Source organism: Heterodontus francisci, chromosome 1 (genome assembly GCF_036365525.1).
Source record: "Heterodontus francisci isolate sHetFra1 chromosome 1, sHetFra1.hap1, whole genome shotgun sequence".
NCBI lineage: Eukaryota > Metazoa > Chordata > Chondrichthyes > Heterodontiformes > Heterodontidae > Heterodontus > Heterodontus francisci.
Window position 1 is genome coordinate 268,987,893 of NC_090371.1, and position 22,012 is coordinate 269,009,904.

Below are 22,012 nucleotides of genomic sequence, written 5' to 3' on the forward strand. Positions count from 1 at the left end.
TTGCCAGTTATCTTAAATCTGTGTCCTCTGGTTACCCACCTTTCTGTCACTGGAAAACTGTTTCTCCTTGTTTACTCTTATAAAAAATGCTCATGATTTTAAACATTTCTAACAGATCGCCTCTTAATCTTCATTACTCAAATGAGAACACCCTAGTTTCTCTGGTCTATCCACATAACTGAAGTCCCTCATCCTGGTACTATTCTAGTTATTCTCTTCTGCATCCTCTCTAAGGCCTGACATCCTTCTTACAGTGTGGTGCCCAGAATTGAACACATTACTCCAGTGTTTTATAAAGGTTTGGCATAACTTCCTTGCTTTAGTATTCTATGCTGTAATAAAGCCAAGGACCCAGTATGCTTTTTTAACAGCCTTCTCAACTTGGCCCGTCACCTTCAAATTTTTTTGTATGTACACCCCAGGACTCTCTGATCCTGCACCCCCTTTAAAATGGTACAATTCAGTCCATATTGCCTCTCCTCATTCTTCAAACAAAATGTACCACTCGTTATGTTTTTGCCCCTCTAAAAATGGGGGCACTTTTGTTAGGTTTTTGTTTGATGGCATTGGAAACATAGCATCTCCTTACAGTTCCATTAAATAAAAGGCACACCCAGCATCAGCATGGCGACCTGCAGTGAACACAGTCAGGCAGTGACCTGCAACGTAGACAATATCTGCTCAGGAACCTTCAGTGCACCCAACATCTGTTGATAAATCTGCAATGTACCTAATATCAAAAAAGAGAATTTTGTTCGGAATATACACCAGTTGGGGATCTTGATTTTTCAGGTAAGAATTCCTCAACAGGAATGGGCATTATTGTAGGTATCTTTAGGGTTTCTTTGCCAATCTTTCTTATCATGAGTTTTTCCCATTTATGGATGTCTATTTTGCCCTGTTTCAGGGTTGTTTTTAAGAAGTCTTTATACCTCTTTTGCTAACCACCATGAAATTGCTTCCCAGTTGTCAAGTGCAATAAAAGATATTTTTCAATATTCATTCATCAGACGTTCACACCACATGGCCTGTAGAGACATCTGCTGCTAGCGTTGTAGACAGTGTAGGATTGTAGCAAGCCAACACATCCACAGAAATTAGCATCTCTTTAATTTTCTGGAACGCTTGTTCCTGGTGGGCATCCCAACATCACGCTTGCTGTTTTCTTCGCAGCTGTCGCAGCGGATCAGGTATTTGTGACAAGTGAAGTAAAAACCTTGCTAGTTGATATACCGTTCTGAGAAATCTCTGGAGTTGCTCAACTGTTGTAGGGATAGAAAATTCCTTCATGGTCCTCGTTTTCGGAGGGTCTGTCATTATTCCTTCTCTACTCATAATCTGGCACAAGAAACGAAGCAAAGTCCTGGAAAATTCAGAGTTTTGATAAACTGTCATCCACCATAGACATTGGGCGAATCTCATGCATTAATGCTTTGTTGAGCCGCGTTACGCATATTCGCAGAGTTCCATTTGGCTTCGGAACAGGAACCATGGCTGAACACCAGTCCGTTGGTTGTGTTACTGGAGACAAAATGTCATCTCCTCCAATTGTTCTTGGAGTTTGGTTAATAAGGGATGAGGCATTCTTCTTGGTATGAAGATACACACTGGTCTGGCCCCTTCCTTCAGAGTGATCCTGTACTCCGTCTTTACTTTTCTGAGCCCTATGAACAGCATCGGGAATTCTGTTTGAAAGGAATTGTTTCCCTTTGTTTGCTTGACTTCGGCTACTTCTTTAATCAACTGCAGTTGTAGCATGCATTCCTGCTCAGTAAATATTTGATTGTGTAAAATGTATAAGGTCTCCACCAGTTGTTTTCCTTTATGCTGAAGAGTTGCTTGGAGTTTGCTTTTTACTCGCAGTTGTGTCCTGCCTGGACCATGCAACTGTATGTCTGTCAGTTGCAGGTAATGCCTCTTAACTTATGGCTCTTGGTCAGACAATATTATAATGCTAGCCCCTGTGTCAAGCTTAAAAGTCGTGAGGTGTCCATTCATGTAGATGTCTGCTGTCCAGAAATCTTAGTCTGGATTACTGATTTCTCCCAAGAGCTCTCCTCATTCTTTCCCTTGTGGATATTGCTGTACTTGATTCACTGCTGTTTGTATGGTTATCTGCTTTGTACTTTTAAGTGCAGAAATTTTGCTGTGGTACATCTTCCCATAGTGTCCAGTTTTTCCACAATTAAAACACTCAGCTTTACTTGCTGGGCACTGCTCTCATCTGCAGATCTTCTTGGCTCCACAACATTGGCAAGGTTTTCCTATTTCATGCACCTTCTCACCTGTATGTTTTTCCTGTTCCTCAAAGTGTTTCCATGGCTTTGACTTAAGCATCTGTACAGGCATTGGACTCCTTGTTATCCACAGCTTGTCTTCAGCTCGTAGGATATCCCTATTGTTTGCGAACTTCAGCCTGTCTTACAATTGGAATGGCCTTTTCCAGTGTAAGGTCTTCCTTGGATTGCAACAGATCTGACAAGGATTCCTCTGCTATTCCGATGACTATCCTGTCTCTGATTATCCCTTATCAGACAATTACGTCGTCCGCAACCACAATGTAGGAGGGTGTTCACTTGTTCGACTTTAGATTTTGTATGGAGCTGCAAATCAATTCTAAACCTTAGGAACCTTTTTCTCCATGATAGCCAATTTTGAATCTGATTGCACCCCTCTTGATTCTGGAAACTCTCAGGCATTCCCAATTTTGGATCCATATTGCTTTCTTTAATAGACTTTTTAGGGTGTTCCCCTTTCTTTAAGAAATTCTACTTGTTTGTATTTTTTCAGGCTTGGTTGCTTTAATGGAGGTGTCCCAGCTGTTTTGGGGGATTTCCTATGCTTTTCAGGAGTTTCCGTGCTTTTCGGGGGTTTCCTGCTCTTCCCCCTCATGTTCACCCGAGTGAAGGTTTGGGTTTTTCCGTTTTTTTATTTTCTGAACATAATGCCTTTAGAAAAGTACTGCAAGTTTTTCAAAGGGCTTTTAAACCGATCCAAGACCGTCAGTATCGTGACTCACCCGATTGCTGGATTCTACTTGCAGGCCACCGGGCTTCTGTTCTGTGGTGCAGCCAGTATTTCTGAGTCACCACATCTGTGAAGCTCTTCACAGCCTCTTTTGTAGGTAAGTAGTTTTCTTACTATACTGGGCCAGTATTTATCTTTAAACTTCTCTGCTGTTCACCTGGTGTTTCTTTCAAAGGTAAGATCTTCAAATTCTCCTGGTCACTTTCATACTGTTTTACCGTTGTTTTACCTCTGCCACCATGTCGGGTTTGGTTGTATTTGCATTAGCAACATTGTAGGGCATTTTAGAGAAAGTCTTAGACTCCGGTAAAGATAAACAACTCTTTATGATTTACAGTTATTATATACACTCTCCGCAAGCCACTTAAGCTAGCATCCTTCATGCTGCTATACCTTCTTCTCAAGCCTATCTCATGTGATACATCATCACTTGTACAGTGGGAGGGGTCTCTCTCACTGTCTTCAGTATTAACCCTTTACAACCTTATACTACAATTTGCATATCATCCTGGGATTGTGCATGAGAGCACAGTCATCAGCAAATAGGATTTTAAATTGTTCCAGCACTTTTATTTCAGCATATGGTCTAACATTGAAAAGTTGCCCATCAGTCTGGAATCTGATCTTGACTCAGATTTTAAAAGATTATTGAAAACCACAAAAAACATAGCAGCAAATTAAACACTCAAGAGTAATGGTGCATGGATGCATCCTTGCTTAATACCTTTTGCAACGGGGAAGGAGATGGAATTGTTCCCATCTTCCATCACTATAGCTCTCATGCCATTATGAAATTATTTAACCATGTCAATGAATTTGTCTGGCTTCCCAAACTTGAAGAAAATTTTCCAGAGACCTTCTCTGCTTCCTATGTGTTGAATGCCTTTGTCAGGTCAACAAAGGTACAGAAGAAGTCTACATTTTGCTCTCTACATTTTCCTTAGAGCTATTTGACTGCAAAGATCATAAATGTTGTGCTTCTTCCTTTTCTGAAGTCACATTTATTGTCTGGTAAAAAAAAATTCAGCAATGCATTAAAGGAGCTATTGAGTAGCACTTGTAGCATACCTAACACCATCATAGACGTCCGAAGTGTCTGCGGTACCAGCAATTTGACCTGCATTGCATCAATCATCAACATAGGGATTTATAAGGTACACATTATGAGCACAGAAACCTAGTGTATCCAACAGCAGCACCGAATTTGCTGTGTATTCAACATCTGCACAGCACCCAACATCAATGCAAGAACCTGCACCGTACCCATGATCAGCACAGAGACGTGCTGTGTACTTATCATCGATACAATGACCAGTAATGTACCCAAGAATATCACATTAACTGACAGTACACGCAACTTTGCACAGTGATGTGATGTACCTCACATCGTCACAGTAATCTGTAATGTACCCAACCTAATTACAGGAACCTTCAGGATATGCAATATTAGCACAGGAACCTGCAATATATTCAGTATTGGTGTAATGATCAGAGGTACCCAAGATCATTGCAGTGTACCCAGAATCAGCACAAGAATTTGCATTAACACATAGACCTGCAGTATACCAGGGTTAGCATTGAGATATACAGTGTACAAAGTAGCAGCAGAGACTAGCAGTGTACCCAACATCAGCACAAGGACCTGTATTGTACCCAAGATCAACACTTATGCCTATAATGTAGAACTGCCATGTATCCGACATCAGCATAAGGATCTGTTTTGCACCCAACATCAACACAATGACTGGTAATGTATCTAAGATCATCAGTGACAAAGAAATACCTAGCACAGTGACCTGAAATGGCATTGTTCGAGGTGAATCATAGCAATTGATTTCGGGCAAATTATCTACTTTAAGTCTACTGCAAGTATTCAAGATTATGAAAGGCTGTGATAAATAGTGATAGCTTGTTTAAAATCATGACGAATTTACATAAATAAAGAGGAACTCTTGTCAACGGATAAAGGGTCGATAGCCAAATCGCACAGATTTAAGGTAATTGGTAAAAGAAACAGAAGTGGCATGAGGGAAAAAAGATTTACGCAACAAGTGATCAGGAATTGGAATGCACTGCCTGATGGGGTAGTGGATATAGAATCAATAGTAGCATTCAATGGGAAATTGGATAAATATTTGAAGGAGAAAACATTGCAGAGATATGGGGAAAGAGCAGGAGAGTGGGACTAAGTGGAATGCTCTTCGAAAGAGCCAGTGCACCCAATGGGCCAAATGGCTGCCTTCTATGCTGTACTATTCTATAATTTTTGTTTCCACTGGTCAGTGAGACAGTTATAATGGCACAAGTTTACAATAATTGAAAAAATTATTAACGTGTCAGTTAGAAATGAAACTTTCCTCAGAGGATGGTACGATAAAAATAAAACATTTTTATCCATGTGCATCATAGTATTGGCTTATTTCTTTCCATCACATAAGAGTTAAATTACAAGCTCACTCACAGAAGATGGCCCTGCTTATTTTGGTACAATAGTCACAGATTGTGTGTCTGGCCAGGTGTCCATGGAAGGGGCAAAGCCATTCACTTCAAATATAAGCATCTTATGAGTTTCTTATGGCTGTTCTCTCACATTCTATGCTCCATAAACTTGAGGTCATCCAAAACTATGCTGCCCATGTCTTAACTCACACTAAGACCCATTCACCTATCTATACTATGCACTTCAACCACTCTCCGTGCTAGCGAGTTACAAATTCTCACCACTCAGAGAATTCAGACGAAACTTTACTATTAGATTTCTTGGTGACTATCTTATATAGATGGCCTCTAGTTATACTCTTCCTCACAAGAGAAAACATTCTTTCTGTATTCACCCCATCAAAAACTTTCACAATTTTCAAGACCTGTATTAGGTCACCCCTCAGACTTTTTTTTTTCAACAGAAAAGAGACCCAACCTGTCAATCCTTTCCTGATATGTATACCCAAACATTTCTGGTAGAAAGGCAAATGGTACGTCAACTTTTGTTACAAAGGGATTGGAGTAGAAGAGTAAAGAAATCGAAGTGCAATTATTCAGGGTATTAGTGAGGCCTCACCTGGACTAGTGTGTGTAGTTTTGGTCGTCTTACCTAATGACATACTTGCACTAGAGGGAGTGTAACAAAGGTTTCCTCAACTGATTCCTGTGAAGATAGGATTGTCCTTTGAGGAGAGATTGAATATACTAAGCCTATATTCTCTGGAGTTTAGAAGGACAGGTGATCTAAGTGAAACATAAATTTCTTAAGGTGCTTGGCAAGGTAGACACTGAGAAAATGTTTCCCCTAGCTGGGGAACCTAGAACATGAAACACACAGAATAATGGGTTGGCCATTTAGGACTGAGAGGAGAAATTTCTTCACTCAAAGGGTTGGGTATCTTTGGAATTCTCTATCCCAGAGTTGTGGCTGCTCAGTCATTGAGTATATACAAACAGAGGTTGACAGATTTTTGGGTACTAAGGGAATTAAGGGAGATGGAGATAGTGCAGGAAGATGGAGTTGAGGTAGATCAGCCATGATCTTGTTGAATGGCAGAGGAGGCTCAAAGGGCCAGATGGCATACTCCAGTCCCTATTTCTTACATTATTAGAGATACAGCACTGAAACAGGCCCTTCGGCCCACCGAGTCTGTGCCGACCATCAACCACCCATTTAGACTAATCCTACACTAATCCCATATTCCCACCAAACATCCCCACCTGTCCCTATATTTCCCTACCACCTACCTATACTAGTGACAATTTATAATGGCCAATTTACCTATCAACCTGCAAGTCTTTTGGCTTGAGAGAGGAAACCGGAGCACCCGGAGAAAACCCACGCAGACACAGGGAGAACTTGCAAACTCCACACAGGCAGTACCCGGAATCGAACCCGGGTTCCTGGAGCTGTGAGGCTGCGGTGCTAACCACTGCGCCACTCCTACAGTGCTAACTTTGAATATTGCTCACCTGTACACAAATTCTTCCCTCACAAAACTAATTGATGTACATTGTACAACTACATCAAACAATGGGGCTATGAGACCAGCAAACTTCTCAAATATACGACCTCCATAACATCAGGGAAAACACGCAACAGATTTCAGTGGCTGATGTACAGATTAACGTTTCATTGCTTTGATTCCTGGATCTTGCAGTTGCTCATCTAGATATTGGCAGAAAAGATGCACTTGATTACAGAGAAGAAATTGGCTTACATGAGTGGCTGAACACGCAAGAAAACATCCAGCAATAATAACCTAAAATCATGACACACACACACACACTGAGCCTCAGTCAGACCTCAGGGCCTTGCCCTTACAATTACCACTCAGAAAATCTTCCCCATGGTAAAAACATAGATCAAGACATCTGGCTGTTAGAATGTCAAACTGTATTTTTATTACATGGTTATTTTAGGATTTTGCCAATATTTTCACAAATAAGTTCTGCAATTCTGTCCAGAAACTCTATTTCTCACAGATACAACATTGGATTACATTTTTGAAACACATTACTGAAATAATCAAGTGACTCAGCAAATTGTGCAAAGATTATTTCATATGCAACTTGCAGTTTTTGAAAACGTGATTAAGACTTTATAGGACCAAAACGACCACTGCAGTTCCAAAGTTCAAATACAAACTAGACTATTTTTGTTTCCCCTCAAATACCATGAATAAGGAAACGTACTATGAAGAACAAGATTTAAAATGCAGTGGAAGAGCTGACAGTCCTTGGATTATAGGTCATTAAAGGTGGGAAGTGCAAGTAGATAAAGCTATTAAGGCAGGCAAATGCAATCCTTGATTTTACATCTAGAGACAAAGTACAAATGCAAGGAGGTACTATTATATAGGAAGGATACAAGAACAGTGGAAACTTCTATCATAGATTCACTGCAATGCTACAATGGATGAGGAGTTACATTTATAAAGACATGAGAAATTGGGATTTGTTTATTTGCTTCTACTATAACTGAGATTAAGGGGTGACCTGATAAGAGGATTTCAATTATGACAAGGGTATTGGTCGGCTGTAACTATTGGCCAAAGAGTGATAATAAAAGGGCAAATTTAATCACCAAAATAAAGGTTAGTAAGAACTTCAGAGTGGTTAGAACGTGAATTTTTTTGCCACAGAACAGCTGAAGCAATCTGTAACTACTTCTAAAAGGGAATTAGATGGTTGCTTGAAAAAGAGGCACATTAAATTGTATGAAGAGAAAGCAAGAGAAAGGAATTAGATTAGGTAGTCATGGACAAAATCAGTGCAGTTTTTGGCTGAATGTCCTGCTCCTGTTGCACACACTGTATACCCTCTGTGTGAAGTTATTAAATCTGTCTGTTCATTTTCCCCTTTCTGAGCTTGAGTTCATGCCACCTGGCTGCAGTTTGTGGTTCAGTTTACCTGTACCATTTAGAAGCTTGAAAACTTTGATAAGGTTCTCCCAAGAGTCTTCTCTGTAGCATAAACATTCCCAGTTTATCACTCGCTTCTCTTAGCTCAGATCCCCAATCCTCTCATTCGTTTAGCTGCTTTTAGTATACAAAACAGGATATCCTCCACTATTGTAGTGACCAGAACTGTACACAATACTCCAGGCAGGGGTGAATGAGTAGTCTATAAAACCTCATTGTCACCTACACTGGCTCTATTCCATCCCTCTGGCTGTACATCCCAAGATCCGGTTTGCCTTTATTGTTGTCACATACCGTGATTGTTTAAGTGAGCTATCTATCAGGCTCCCTTAGATCCATGGTGTCTTTCTACTATTGTTCACCTTATATTCTGACTGCTTAGTCCATTTCCTCAATCTCATCACTGCTTTTTTGGCTATACTAAACTTGTAAGTGCAATGCCCCATATTCCTCTGTGGGTGGTCTGCTTGTTCTTTTATTTGCAGTACCCTATCTCCATATTGTACCATCAGCATATTTAGCTGTGCCTATTTAAAATCATTTATGTACAATGTAAACAACTGTCGCGCAGTGACCCGAGGCATTTTGATAGTCATCTCCCTCCCTTCATCCTGGGTAGTAAAGATACTTGGTTATGTTTCTACACTATCTGCCATTTATTAAATGTGGTACTAGTAAACATATTTACATTTAAACTTTAATCACTTCATACAAAGTATCATGTAACAACACGCAGCTCTGATGTGCTAATATCTCTCGGGTATTAAGTTCCTGTAATAACTTCTTCATTCTCTGTAATCGTTGCTCTTGGCGCCGAGACTTCTGCTGTAAGAATTTCAGTTTCTTCTTCAGCTTCTCATTCTGTTCTTCCAACTGCTGAATCTTTTTCTTTTGTAAACGTGCATCTCCTACACTGTAGCTGTGATCGTAAACAGTTAGCACACCATGCGCTTGCTTCAATTCGGATTCCTCTGCTATTTCTTCTGCTGCACAAGGTTGGTCACTTGCCATTTCCAAATTCTATCAATAAAGTGATTAATAAATCAGTTATGAACATATACTTTCAATGGTTGGTGATACAAAACTTTAAATTTGCTAACAAAGATTTACTTCAGTAAAATCTTAAACTAAAACTTTTATCTAACCCTAAATTGATATACCACACTTCAACATGTTGAAGTATAACATGCCTTATATTGAGAGCTAAATAAAAATGCAGAATACAGCACATTTTAATCACATTATCAAGAAGTCTAAGCCACCTAGTTTGCTTGTGTTTAACATTTTGAAATTAGGTTTTTTTTAAAGTTGAAACTACCAATCAACAGAGATTTTGGGATCAACAGTAGGTGAAAAAGTTTAATTGCTGCATATTTTTGGTTACATCAAACGCTGATGCATCAGACAACAAAAATAAGAATGTGTTAATAGACAGGGAGAGATTTGCAAAGCACAGGGGAGTCACTGAACACTGAAAAGGTGATTAATGTGATACCCATATTCAAAAAGGATGACCAAACAGTTACAGGCAACTATAGACCAGTGTGTCAAATCACCCCAAAGTCAAAACTTTCCTAGTGTAAAAAGATCTAATTAGAAGTCATGGCTTTCTTCATCCAGCATCAAGGCTGCCCTTTGACGCTGGAGATATATGTTTCAAATAATGAATTCAGCAGGCTTTCAGATGAAAAATATAAACGGTGTCAAAACAAGCAGGGTATTATGCACCAGGATGCCAATAGGCGTAAGCTATCTATGTGCTGAGGTGTTAAACATTTATATTCCCTGAAATAAATTGTTTGCAATTCAAAAGTTAAAAAGCATCTTTTTAATACGACAGATTTTCTAGTGGTCTTCAGTTCTCCATTCCCCATGTCACTACATGGGGATAGGACAACAGAGCTCCCCAAGAATCTGCCAAACAAATAACATGCATATTTAAGCACACAAAAGCTGGAAAAGTGCACTTTTTATCGTGCTGCACCCAGTTTTGACATGGTGTAAATTTGATTATTGAGAGTATTTTGTGTTTTTTTTCTATACATTTCTCTAGGTATAAATAAATCAGCTACACTTTAGCAGCTTTAGCCTGTACACAACAGTCTAGTGTTAGGGTATTTTCTCCTGTTTCAGTTGACAGGAGAGTGTATTTTCCAGTGAAAGATTTAACATGATTCTGATTTAACTGCAATAACCGCAGCACAGCAGTGAAGAGGGGTGCAAATTTCAGTTCTACTTTATGCAAAGTGCTATTTGGTCATTAATACTAGAAAAGTAAAAGAAACTTAAGGCAAATTTGCAAAATATTTTTAAAAAATTTTAAAAGACAGAAGCATTTACATGATGAGTTTAAAGATCATGGAAAAGATACAAATGAATTACCAACTGCAAAAAGACAGCCCACTTGAGATAAAGAAGAATTGGTATCAAATCCACTGAAGAAATTCTACAGATTGGAACTAAATTACTACTTTCAGTATAAACCAACTGTTTTTGGGCATGTCTGGCTAACAGGGCTATGGGGATTGAGTGGGGGACTGGAACTGACTGGATTGTTCAGTGGAGAGCCAGCATGGACTCGATGGGCTAAAGAGCCTCCTTCTGTGCCTTAAATGACTATGAACCCATGAAACTATTCAAAGAATAGAGAACTTTTTCAATGTCCTGGCTAACATTCCTTCAATCAATACCATCAAAACAGATTAACTGATAATTCATTTCATGGCTGTTTGTGTTAAATGTCTGCCATTGGCCTTCTAATATGATAGAATTATTATTTTATACGTTACATTATACACAAAAAAAACTAAGATATTGATATATGGATCAGAAATTCTAGGCAATCAAAATTTAAGTTAAAACTATATGGATCACAGTTGGAACCCCTTGTATTAGTCTGTAGTATGGTATCTTCAAAAATGTACTGTGAACAATTAAAATGACAACACTACATTTAAGTTACCAACATTAATCAACTTGTTCTGAATTGAACAAAAACATTACCTTTGACTGTGGATTTAGTTGGGTAAAGCAGAATATGGATGGCACAGCATTTTCTTCCAGAATTTTGTTGTTACAGTTCTTTCTGAAACAGTCCAATGTAAAATGTTCTGAGCAAAGATTGCTGTTTCTGGTGGGTGTAAAATTACGTCTCCTTACTGCAGCTAGCCACTTCTTACAGAGCTCCGGTCGTTTCAAGGGGAACCTTTAATTAAGTTTTAGAAAGATTGTTAGAGGGAAGACCGTAGTAAAGTGTTTTAGCAACACAGTGTGGGTACTTCCAGTTGGCTCAATGCCATTCTTCTTCACGTGTACCAGGCCACCCAATGATGTCACAACACATGTGCCAGGCCACCCAATGATGTCTCTCTCCACACATTCACAAAAGGCTTCCTTAGTGATGTCAATTCCAATGATTTGTGAGCCATGTGCGATTTGAGATTCACAATCATTGGTGGCATGCAGCCCCCTATGGAGCAAGGCCTGGCGTAAACCAATTGGCCAGTTCTCATAACTGCCTCATTCAGTTGCTTGGGCATTTGGTTAGCCCTAAACCTGGGGAATAACTACTGTGCTGCTCCTGTGTGGCCATAGTACTAGCTTGGTGCCTCCTCACAGTTCCCTTTTAGTCAACTTTGGCTCAGTGTTAGCACTCTGACCTCAGTAAGGTGGTCATGGGTTTAAGCCCCACTCTGAATGACTAAAGCACTTTACACTTCAAAAATACATAATTGGCAGGAGTCAGTTGTATTGTTGAAAAACATGGCAGCCAACTGGCACACAAGATTTCATAAAACAGCAATGAAATAAGCTTGCACATTTAACTTGGGGAGCTAATGCACAGTGAGACTGGTTGAGGGATTAATATGGGCCAGGACACAAGACCTCCCCTGCTCTTCTTTGAATAGTGGGATGGGATCTTTTACATCCAGCCAAAAGATTCCATGGCATGTGACCTCAATTTAATGTCTCATCTAGAAGATGGCACCTTCAACAGTGCAGCACACCACTGAAAAGTCAGCCTAGATTGTGTTCAGGTCTTTGGAATGGGGCTTAAACCCACAACCTCCTGACTTAGGTGAGAGCCAAGGCAGACATTTAATGAGCAGAATGATAGGCAGAAAATGCTTTCATGGGGCAAAGGTGGTAGAGAGGGAATGGCTTACAGCTGTAGCTTGCTAGACCAGTCCAGAGGGCATGACATGGAGTGGGACTAGTCACATGTAGGCCTGATCAGGTGAGGATGACCATGCAGCAAGTTGCTGTGACTGCACTTATTTAAGCCCACATTGTTAAAGCCACAACCGCCCTCTGATGACGTGCATAGGTCACAGTGCTTTTAAATAGGTCCTAAATTTTGTAGGATGACTTAGTTTAGATTGGTACCTGAAGAGCAAGTCTTAATTCCTTGGAATGGCGGCATGTCATTTGAATGCTCGGTCAGCCTGCAGCACTTAACTCCTCGGAATGCAAGGTCAGCATGTTATTTTGGGATGGTTTGATGCAGTTAGAAATTTGCAGCACTGGTCAAACTTCAAGTCTCCATTTGGGGAGCCAGATCAGTAATTTCCTGGACAAGGGGCGACAAAGGCAGGTGGCAAGACATTGGGAACTTCTGGAGCCTTTTATGCATTACAAATTTTCCTCCATGCCTACTGAGGCATCAGTTTGAGTGCTGGGTCTGTCAGTGCATCATCAGTGATGGGTGCTTTGTCAGTCAGGATTAAATGCCAGGTCATAACTGGGGATTAAAGTCTGATTATCAAAATGCTAGGAAAGAGGGATTGGCCCACTTCAACAACACAATCAGGGAAATCAGGACTTGTGTCTCCCCCACTCTATCCAACCAGCAACTGGTCACATCTTCTGGGTGGGATCACTAAGAATTCTAGCAAGAAAATCACTGACTGTCAACATTGGGAAGGAGGGAAATTGGTGCAGACTGCATCTGTTGAAAGTGCCCACAGGAACAGGGGGTCAGCAAGGAGGAGGAACAATAAGGCCACATGTTGCAGCTGCACTTGAATACTGATGAGAATTTTTTGGCAGACATTAGGAACAAGAAGGTAAAAGCTTCTTGGGACCTAGTGCATTATGCCCCAGGCAATGAATGGGCAGTTTGGATGGAGGAGGTACTCAGGGTCAGACAGTGGTAACTTCATCTGCCCATCGTTAGCCACTTAGTGCTGGAAGAATTTTAAAGCCATCAGCAGGCTGGCAAAACAAGTGAAGGCACAAGAACCCATGGAGATGCTGGCATGCTCTTTCGCATTGTCCTACTGACATGTTCAAAGGGGATTGCCTGAAGAACCTGGATGGAAACAGTGCAAAATTGTACCACGTGTGAACTCAAAAGGAAAAACATGTAAACAACCAGAAGCAAAGGACAACCCAGGGTAAAGGAATGGCCAACATCAGTCCCCCTCGCATTCAAAGGAGGAAACATGATCTTCAACACTTGCACTGATACACTGGGGAGGCTGTGAGGGGATGGAGGAGAGCTGCCAGGTTCAGGCTGGGAATGGAATAGATTGTTTACAGAACTGAGTTTTTGATGACAGGAAAGGCTGGCTGCTTTTGTGCAGTCACATCTCATGATGCACCAGTCAGTTGGTTGTCCTTTGCATCCCTCACAGGTAATTAAAGAATGAAGTATCTGAACAGTCTGGTGCCTCCAGAAGGGCCCGTCCTGCATCTGATCTAACCATTCTATCAAAGCATATTGTTTATTCAAGCAGCAGCCCAGATACACCCACACAAGGAGGCAGGATTACTGACTAGAGCAGCAGTGAGCAGGAGGAACTAATGGACAACTTTGATAAAACTTCTGCCTGGAAGTGACAAAAGCCACAGGCCATAGCTAAGGATTCCATGACCAAGGCCTCAGTGCCCCTGGCTGTTAGAGATCAATGATTCAAGAACACTGGTCTCAAGTGCAGACAGTGGACACAGTCTCTTTGCACGTGATGATGCTGATGGAACTACTGGAGTCCAGAACTCGCATCTGTAATGCAATGTGCGAGGCAGGACATGACGTGAAGACGACTCTGGTGACTGTATAACTCTAGGAGATGAATGTAGCCACCAAGCAGGAGGTGGGTGCAAGAGCTGTTGTCCCTTCTGCAGTAGCTACAGTTACTGCTTCCATAGATGGAAGTCTCACAAAGTAGTCTTTATAGTTCAGAAGATGCACTATCATAATGGACTTGATTCCCAGTCAAAACTGTTCTGTAAAATCATACTCTTGTGTGCCTCCACTTAAACAGCACCCTCCCCCCACTCTATTTGATTCTGGTCAGCATGTTGCTAGCAGAAAGAACAAATCCAGAGGGTTCACGGGAGGGAAATCACAGTAGAAATCGAGGCGACCAATTCTGATCCAAAGTTTCTGCTGAGAGGATCTGCCCCATTCCATTTGCCAGACCACCACTACCCCATTCAGGCAGTTCTCATATGGAAACTCCAGGCCTTCACATCATAGAAAATTGAAAACAATGTGAACAGTCTGCTGCTCAGGTCGCAATTCAACTCCATTGCCCACTGCTCGTCACGGAGGCATAAGAGCTCCTGATGTGCTGTGGACTTTGCACAAGAGCCCTAGTGTAAGAGAGATTTAGATGCAAATTTAAAGACGAATAAAGAAATCATTCACACAAAGAGGGATCAACACTTGATTCAAGGAGGACTTGATGATCTTGCTCATCCATAATTATCTTGCAATCTGTTTTTGGAATGAGGGAGCTAAGGAGAAATGAAGGTATCTTGTCTGTAGTTCCCAAGAACTATCGTCCGTATATCTGTAGTTGTATGTTAGAGGGCAACATGGCTATGCGTTGGACTCACGCCTGTCTGCCATGGAAAGCCTCAGTGAACGTGCCTGGATGCACTAGATGGAAGAATAATCTTTTTTTGCATTTGCTACTAATCTCAGGTCTGTCTTAGATATTCTCTAATGCAGGAGTGCCCACATTGACCTAACAACCTAAATTGCAGCATAACCTCAGTCAGCTTCCTCCTCAAAGAGAAAGAAATCATGCGGCCCTGTTCCCATCAGCAGACTAGATGCGTGCTTTTAGCAGCCATTCCCATGTTATCATTAAAAGAGTGCTGGCTCCTCAACTGCAGGAGCTGCACAGAACCATCTCCAATGTAGCAACTGGGGACTGTCAGCACAGAGTTCTCTGAACAGTGGGGAGTGTCAGTATTGACACTCTGAACTCTGAGGAACGATGCCTGCAGTGCCATAATATATTGGTATTGTCGCATAACAAGCAGAGCTTGAAGGTTGCAGTGCCTATCTCCAGCCTGACTACCATCAACTGGATTAAATAATGCATTCCAGAAAAAAATCCAGGGTGACTGTGTCCAATGACACCTCCCAATTCCCTGCATTGTCTGTACACTAGTTAACATAATGTTGCACCCCAAACCCTTTTTTTTTTAAAAAAAATGAACAGAAACCTGCTGTCCACATGATTGACAAGAAATGTGTGAGAGATGCACACCTTTGTACATCGCGTGTCTTGAGGGGGGTCGAGATTATTGGTACTCAGCTTTCAAATTTATTTCTTCTGGCTTTGGTGGAGTTACCCTGTTGTGTTATTGGGGAATTCCATGAAAAAAAAAAGGTTCTGCACATTTTTCCATTCATCTGTGTGCCAGTTCCTCCCTGCATTCCACCACTGTCTCTTACACTATCATAAAAATGAAAAATTGAATCTCTCATGTTACTTCGTACTAGGTAAGGATGATAAATAAATAAACACCCTAGCATCAACTATCAGGTTTACTATTTCCTTGCACTTTCATTTGCTGTTACCTCTAAATTAAGCTTCTGCATTGAGGCACAGAATTGGAAGGGGAGGTTTTGGAGAAAGGGAAAGGAAGGGAAACGGGGTTACAGTAGATATCTTCAGTGTAGAGCTAACCCCAGGGCAAGGACAGTAAGACAATGATCTTCTCCTGTTCTGCAATTTCTATGATTCGTTACATCTTGCCAAACAGAAAATTACCCATTTGTGCCTACTCTCCATTTCCCGTTAGCTAGCCAATCTTCTATCCATGCTAATGTGTTACCCCAACACCATGAGCTTTTATTTTCTGCAATAACCTTTGATGAGGAAGCTTATCAAATGCCTTCTGGAAATCCAAGTACAGTACATCCACCAGTTCCCCTTTACCCACAGCACGCTACTTCTTCAAAGAACTCCAATAAATTGGTTAAACAAAACCATGTTGGCTCTGCCTAATTACCTTGAATTTTGCTAAGTGCCCTGCTGTAAAGTCTTCAATGATAGCTTCTAACATTTTCCCTATGACAAATGTTAAACCAACTCACCTTAGTTTCCTGCCTTCTGTCTCCCTCCCTTTCGGAATAAAGAAGTTACATTCGCTATTTTCCAAGCTAATGGAACCTTCCCCGAAACTAGGGTATTTTGGAAAATTAAAACCAACGCATCAACTATCTCACTAGCCACTTCTTTTAAGACCCTAGGATGAAGCCAATGAGGACCCAGGAACCTGTCAGCCTGCAGCTCCAACACTTCCACTTCCCAGATGATTGTTATTTTCTTGAGTTCCTCCCTCCCATTTCCTGGTTTACAGCTATTTCTGGGATGTTACTTGTATCCTCTATAGTGCAGACCGATGCAAAATACATGTTCAAATCATCTGCCAATTTTGTTATGAATTCCCCAGACTCACTTTCTATAGGAGGAATGCTTACTTTAACTTTTTTTCTTTAAATATTTATAGAAACTCTTACTATGTTTTTATATTTCTAGCTGGTTTTCTCTCGTACTCCAATTTTTGCCTCCTTATTAATCTTTTAGTCATTCTTTGCTGTTTTTTATATTCTGTCCAATCTTCGACCTGCCTCCCATCTTTGCACAATTATATGTTTTATCTTCAAGTTTGATACCCTGCCCCCATTTCCTCCACCATTCCCCTCCTTCCTTCTCCCAGTCCCCACTGTTTCCCCCCCAGTCCCTCTCCGCCATTCCCTCTCCCATTCCGCGCCGTTTCCTCCGCCATTCTCACTTCCTTCTAACATTCCTCCTACCCTGCCATCCCGCCCCACGCCGTTTCCTCCACCACTTCCCCTTCCCTCCGCCTCCCTTTGCTCTGGCGCAGTTTAAAGCTGGGCCAGCAAGCGCCGAACTTTGTCGCTTTCAGACCGCGGCCGGGAGCCTGTAAGCAGAGGGTCGCAACCAACAAGCACTCATTACCTGTGGAAGGAAACGCCCCGGTCCTTGTCGTACCGATTTTTGCAGCCATAGGCAGAGCACGACAACACCATGACACCAAACCGCCTCCCAGCACCCACCTCGACCACCTGACATTAACCCAGCCTCTGATTGGCTGCAGCCACTAGGGGCCGCCATCTTTGTCTAGCAGCCAATATGGGTGACGTCAGGGATAGAAGAGGAAAGTCTCCTCCTCCATTGGGGACTTCTTATGGGCTATTATAAGAAAGATTGCAAACCATCATTTATCAGCTGTGGCTCAATTGGTAGCACTCTTGTTTCTGAGTCACATGGCTCCAAGTTCTTAAGACTTAAGTACAGCAATCAAGGCTGACTGCTGTACTGAGGGAGTGCTGCACTGTCAGAGGTGCTGTCTTTTGAATGAGTTAAACCGAGGCCCCATCTGCCTGCTCAAGTCGATGTAAACGATCCCATGGCACTATTTCAAACAATAGCGGGGCAGGGGTTATCCCTGGTCTCCTGGCAAATATTTATTCGTCAACATCACAACAGATTATCTAGTCATGATTTCACATTGCTATTGGTGGGAGCTTGCTGTGTGCATACTGACTGCCACACTTCCTGCATTACAACAGTGACTACAGTTCAAAATGTGCTTCATTGGCACTTTGAGACATGTGGTGGTCGTCAAAGGCACTATATTCTTTTAATAACTGGCCAATAAGTAGACAATTCATCAAATACTCCAAGTGGTGTTGGAGTGAGTCCTGTTGAGAATCTGTTGACCTAAAGTGGAGAAAGGAAGACATCTAAAAATAATTGGGAAAGAATACATCTTCCTATGCAGTGATTCCAACATGAGATACACATTCTGTCTGTTCCCCTTCCCTTTCCAAAAAAAAGTCAGCATCTGTTTCATTATCTCCCCTAGCATTTATATAAGTAATCCACAGAGTGCAGTGCTAACATTATGTAACACTGGATAACCAATGCTGATCCAGTGCAGTGCTAACATTTTATGGTGTTGATGGGAATGTTTATATAACCCAAGTACATGCAACTGATGCTGGTTAGCCAACCCTGATGCATGTCCTCTGCTTAGTTTCTCTCCTATCTCACCTAATGACCTCTCCGAGCTCATCTCATCCATAAGACACACCTCCTATTCATTGGACTCTATTCAAAGATAAGGCTGAAGCATTCGCAACAATCTTCAGCCAGAAGTGCCGAGTTGATGATCCATCTCAGCCTCCTCCTAAAGTCCCCAGCATCACAGATGCCAGACTTCAGCCAATTCGATTCACTCCGCATGATATCAAGAAATGACTGAAGGCACTGGATACTGCAAAGACTACGGGCCCTGACAATATTCCGGCACTAGTACTGAAGACCTGTGCTCCAGAACATGCTGCGCCCCTAGCGAAGCTGTTCCAGTACAACGACAACACTGGCATCAGGTGAGGTGAGAGTGACTGCCCTTGACATCAAGGCAGCATTTGACCGTGTATGGCATCAAGGAGTCCTAGCAAAACTGAGGTCAATGGGAATCGGGGAAAACCCTCTGCTGGCTGGAGTCATACCTAATGCAAAGGAAGATGGTTGTGGTTGTTGCAGGTCAATCATCTCAGCTCCAGGACATCACTGCAGGAGTTGCTCAGGGTAGTGTCCTAGGCCCAAACATCTTCAGTTGCTTCATCAATGACCTACCTTCAATCATAAGATCAGAAGTGGGGATGTTCGCTGATGAGTGCACAATGTTCAGCACCATTCGTGACTCCTCAGATACTGAAGCGGTACGTGTAGAAATGCAGCAAAACTTGGACAATATCCAGACTTGGGCTGGTAAGTGGCAAGTAACATTCGCACCACACAAGTGCCAGGCAATGACCATCTACAACAAGAGAGAATCTAACCATCTCCCCTTGACATTCAATGGCATTACCATCGCTGAATCCCCCACTATCGACATCCTAGGGGCTACCATTGACCAGAAACTGAACTGAAGTAGCCATATAAATACCATGGCTACAAGAGCAGGTCAGAGGATAGAAATCCTGTGGCAAGTCACTCACCTCCTGACTCCCCAAAGCCTGTCCACCATCTACAAGGCACAAGTCAGGAGTGTGATGGAATACTCTCCACTGCCTGGATGGGTGCAGCTCCAACAACACTCAAGAAGCTCAACACCATCCAGGACAAATCAGCCCGCTTGATTGTCACCCCATCTACAAACATTCACTCCCTCCACCACCGACGCACAGTGGCAGCAGTGTGTACCATTTACAAGATGCACTGCAGCAATGCACCAAGGCTCCTTCGACAGCGCCTTCCAAACCCACGACCTCTACCAACTAGAAGGACAAGGGCAGCAAATACATGGGAACACCACCACCTGCAAGTTCCCCTCCAAGTCACCCATCTTCCTGACTTGGAACTATATCGCCGTTCCTTCACTGTCGCTGGGTCAAAATCCTGGAACTCCCTTCCTAACAGCACTGTGGGTGTACCTTCCCCACAGGGACTGCAGCGGTTCATGAAGGCAGCTCACCACCACCTTCTCAAGGGCAATTAGGGATGGGCAATAAATGCCTGGCCAGCGATGCCCACATCCCATGAATGAATAAATTGTAAAAAACAAGGTGATAAACACCCAAGTTCCCTACATGGCCCCCTGTTGGCTGATATCCTTAATTGTTTCCTCTCCTCAGGTTCTGTCCCTCTCCTTTCTAAATCTGCTGTCATCACCTCCCTCCTCAGAAAACCCAAAGTTGACCCCTCTGTCCTTGCAAACTATCGATCCATCAAACTTCCTTTGCTCTCCAAGGTCTTTTAACAGCACTGAAATGGCCCTTATCAAAGCCACCTTTGACATCTATTACTGCGCCTGTAGTGAACTATCCGTCCTTTCCTTCTTTACCTGGCTGCAACCTTTGACATGGTTGTCCACACCATCCTCCTCAAATGCCTCATTACTGGTGTAAGACAGTAATGGCTTTACTAATAATTAACTTCCCTAAAGGTTGACCAGATTACCATCATGCCTTGAGAACTGAGCATAGCTCAGTTTGTTATGACCAGGTGAGAGGGGGTCTAGGTTTTTGCCTGGTTTAACTGCAACAGGGTTTAATTTTAGAAACACCATATTTTTAGCTCCCCCTTAATGAGTCCTTATTCACAGCTCTAATTGAAAGGCAAAGAGATCAAACAGGTTTCCTTAGATTTAAACAAGAAAGGTAGAAGTTTATTAATCTTAAACTCTAATCCGGTTAACGATTATGAATACGCGACCATGCTAGCATGCATACCCGATAAACACACACGCAGATAGAGACAGAAAAAGTAGAAAGAATAAAGGGGAAATGTTTGAGACAATAACTGGTAGTTATAGTCTTTTAAGTTCAATGTGGAGTCTTTGCTTGCCGGGAAGTCTTGCAATTCGTTGAACCCAGTTCATGCTTCAACTTGTTCCGATGTAGGAGTCTTTTCTCTCTTGAGGTTTACGTGTCTTCCGTAGGTTTGGTGGCTTGGAGAAAGCGAGAGAGAGAGGCAGCCATGTGAGAGACTTCCTTGTTCCAGCTTCAGTTGCACACTGCCTTCTGAATTCAAACTGTCCTGTGGATAGTTTAAAAAAAAAGGACCAGGCAGTTAGTCATATGAACAACTGGTTTAACCAGTCCTGGCTCTGTGGATTGTATCAGCAGGGCCTGGCATGTGCTTCCTTACCTCTTCAATGTCTAGTGATCAAAATCCATTTGGGCTAATTGAAGCAGGGAATAGCCCTTTGTCTCCACAAGCAGTGTCTCTTAGTATGCAAATGTCCTTCCAGCCCAGTGTCTGGTGATCTTCAAACAAGTCATTTCTTCACTCCAGCAACAGTTTAAAATCAATGTTCATATGACATAATTAATATGCCTCATTCTTGGCAGGTGGGGGTCTGCATGATATGTTTCTGTTAAAACTTGCTGAACTATACTATTCTGTAGTAATCGTGTTTTCCCAGGCAGTGCAATCAGATTGAACAAAGCCATAGTGTTCAGAGATGAAACATCTGTGTTTGAAATGTGTTAGCAGACATTGAGAGTTGATGAGTTTTGACCATTTCAGATAAGATACAGACTCGTTGGGAAGAATGCCAACGCAGCCCCTCTGTGTGAGTTTATATCCAGACACAGTTCCTCCCCCTCTGGGTGTGAGTTCATATCCAGGCACAGACGCCTCCCCCTCTGGCTGTGAGTTTATATCCAGACGCAGTGCCCTCCCCCTCTAGATGTGAGTTTATATCCAGACACAGTTCCTCCCCCTCTGGGTGTGAGTTCATATCCAGGCACAGACGCCTCCCCCTCTGGATGTGAGTTTATATCCAGACGCAGTGCC

The 22,012-nt window shown here is 42.1% G+C and overlaps 1 protein-coding gene across 2 annotated transcripts; it reads right to left on the minus strand.

Moving 5' to 3' along the window:
- Positions 1 to 7,390: 7,390 nt before the first annotated feature.
- LOC137359973 (THAP domain-containing protein 1-like) lies at positions 7,391 to 17,765 on the minus strand. Of its 2 annotated transcripts, none has more exons than XM_068025658.1 (3): positions 17,660 to 17,765; positions 11,436 to 11,517; positions 7,391 to 9,452 (listed from the first exon to the last, which is right to left on the minus strand). In XM_068025658.1, the coding sequence occupies exons 1-3, from the start codon at positions 17,728 to 17,730 to the stop codon at positions 9,123 to 9,125; spliced, it is 483 nt and encodes a 160-aa protein (XP_067881759.1). In that variant the 5' UTR covers positions 17,731 to 17,765; the 3' UTR covers positions 7,391 to 9,122. The 2 variants fall into 2 exon arrangements, with proteins under 2 accessions (XP_067881759.1, XP_067881693.1); XM_068025592.1 differs by having other exon boundaries at positions 11,436 to 11,637.
- Positions 17,766 to 22,012: the final 4,247 nt, after the last annotated feature.

What these genes read in the sequence shown, in the direction of transcription:
- LOC137359973 (XM_068025592.1), bottom strand. Translation starts at nt 17,730, where the DNA reads ATGGTGTTGTCGTGCTCTGCCTATGGCTGCAAAAATCGGTACGACAAG. An exon ending in CGGGGCGTTTCCTTCCACAG is followed by an intron (nt 11,638 to 17,659) that starts GTAATGAGTGCT and finishes ACTTAATTAAAG; the next exon opens with GTTCCCCTTGAAACGACCGG. An exon ending in AACTAAATCCACAGTCAAAG is followed by an intron (nt 9,453 to 11,435) that starts GTAATGTTTTTG and finishes CTTTATTGATAG; the next exon opens with AATTTGGAAATGGCAAGTGA.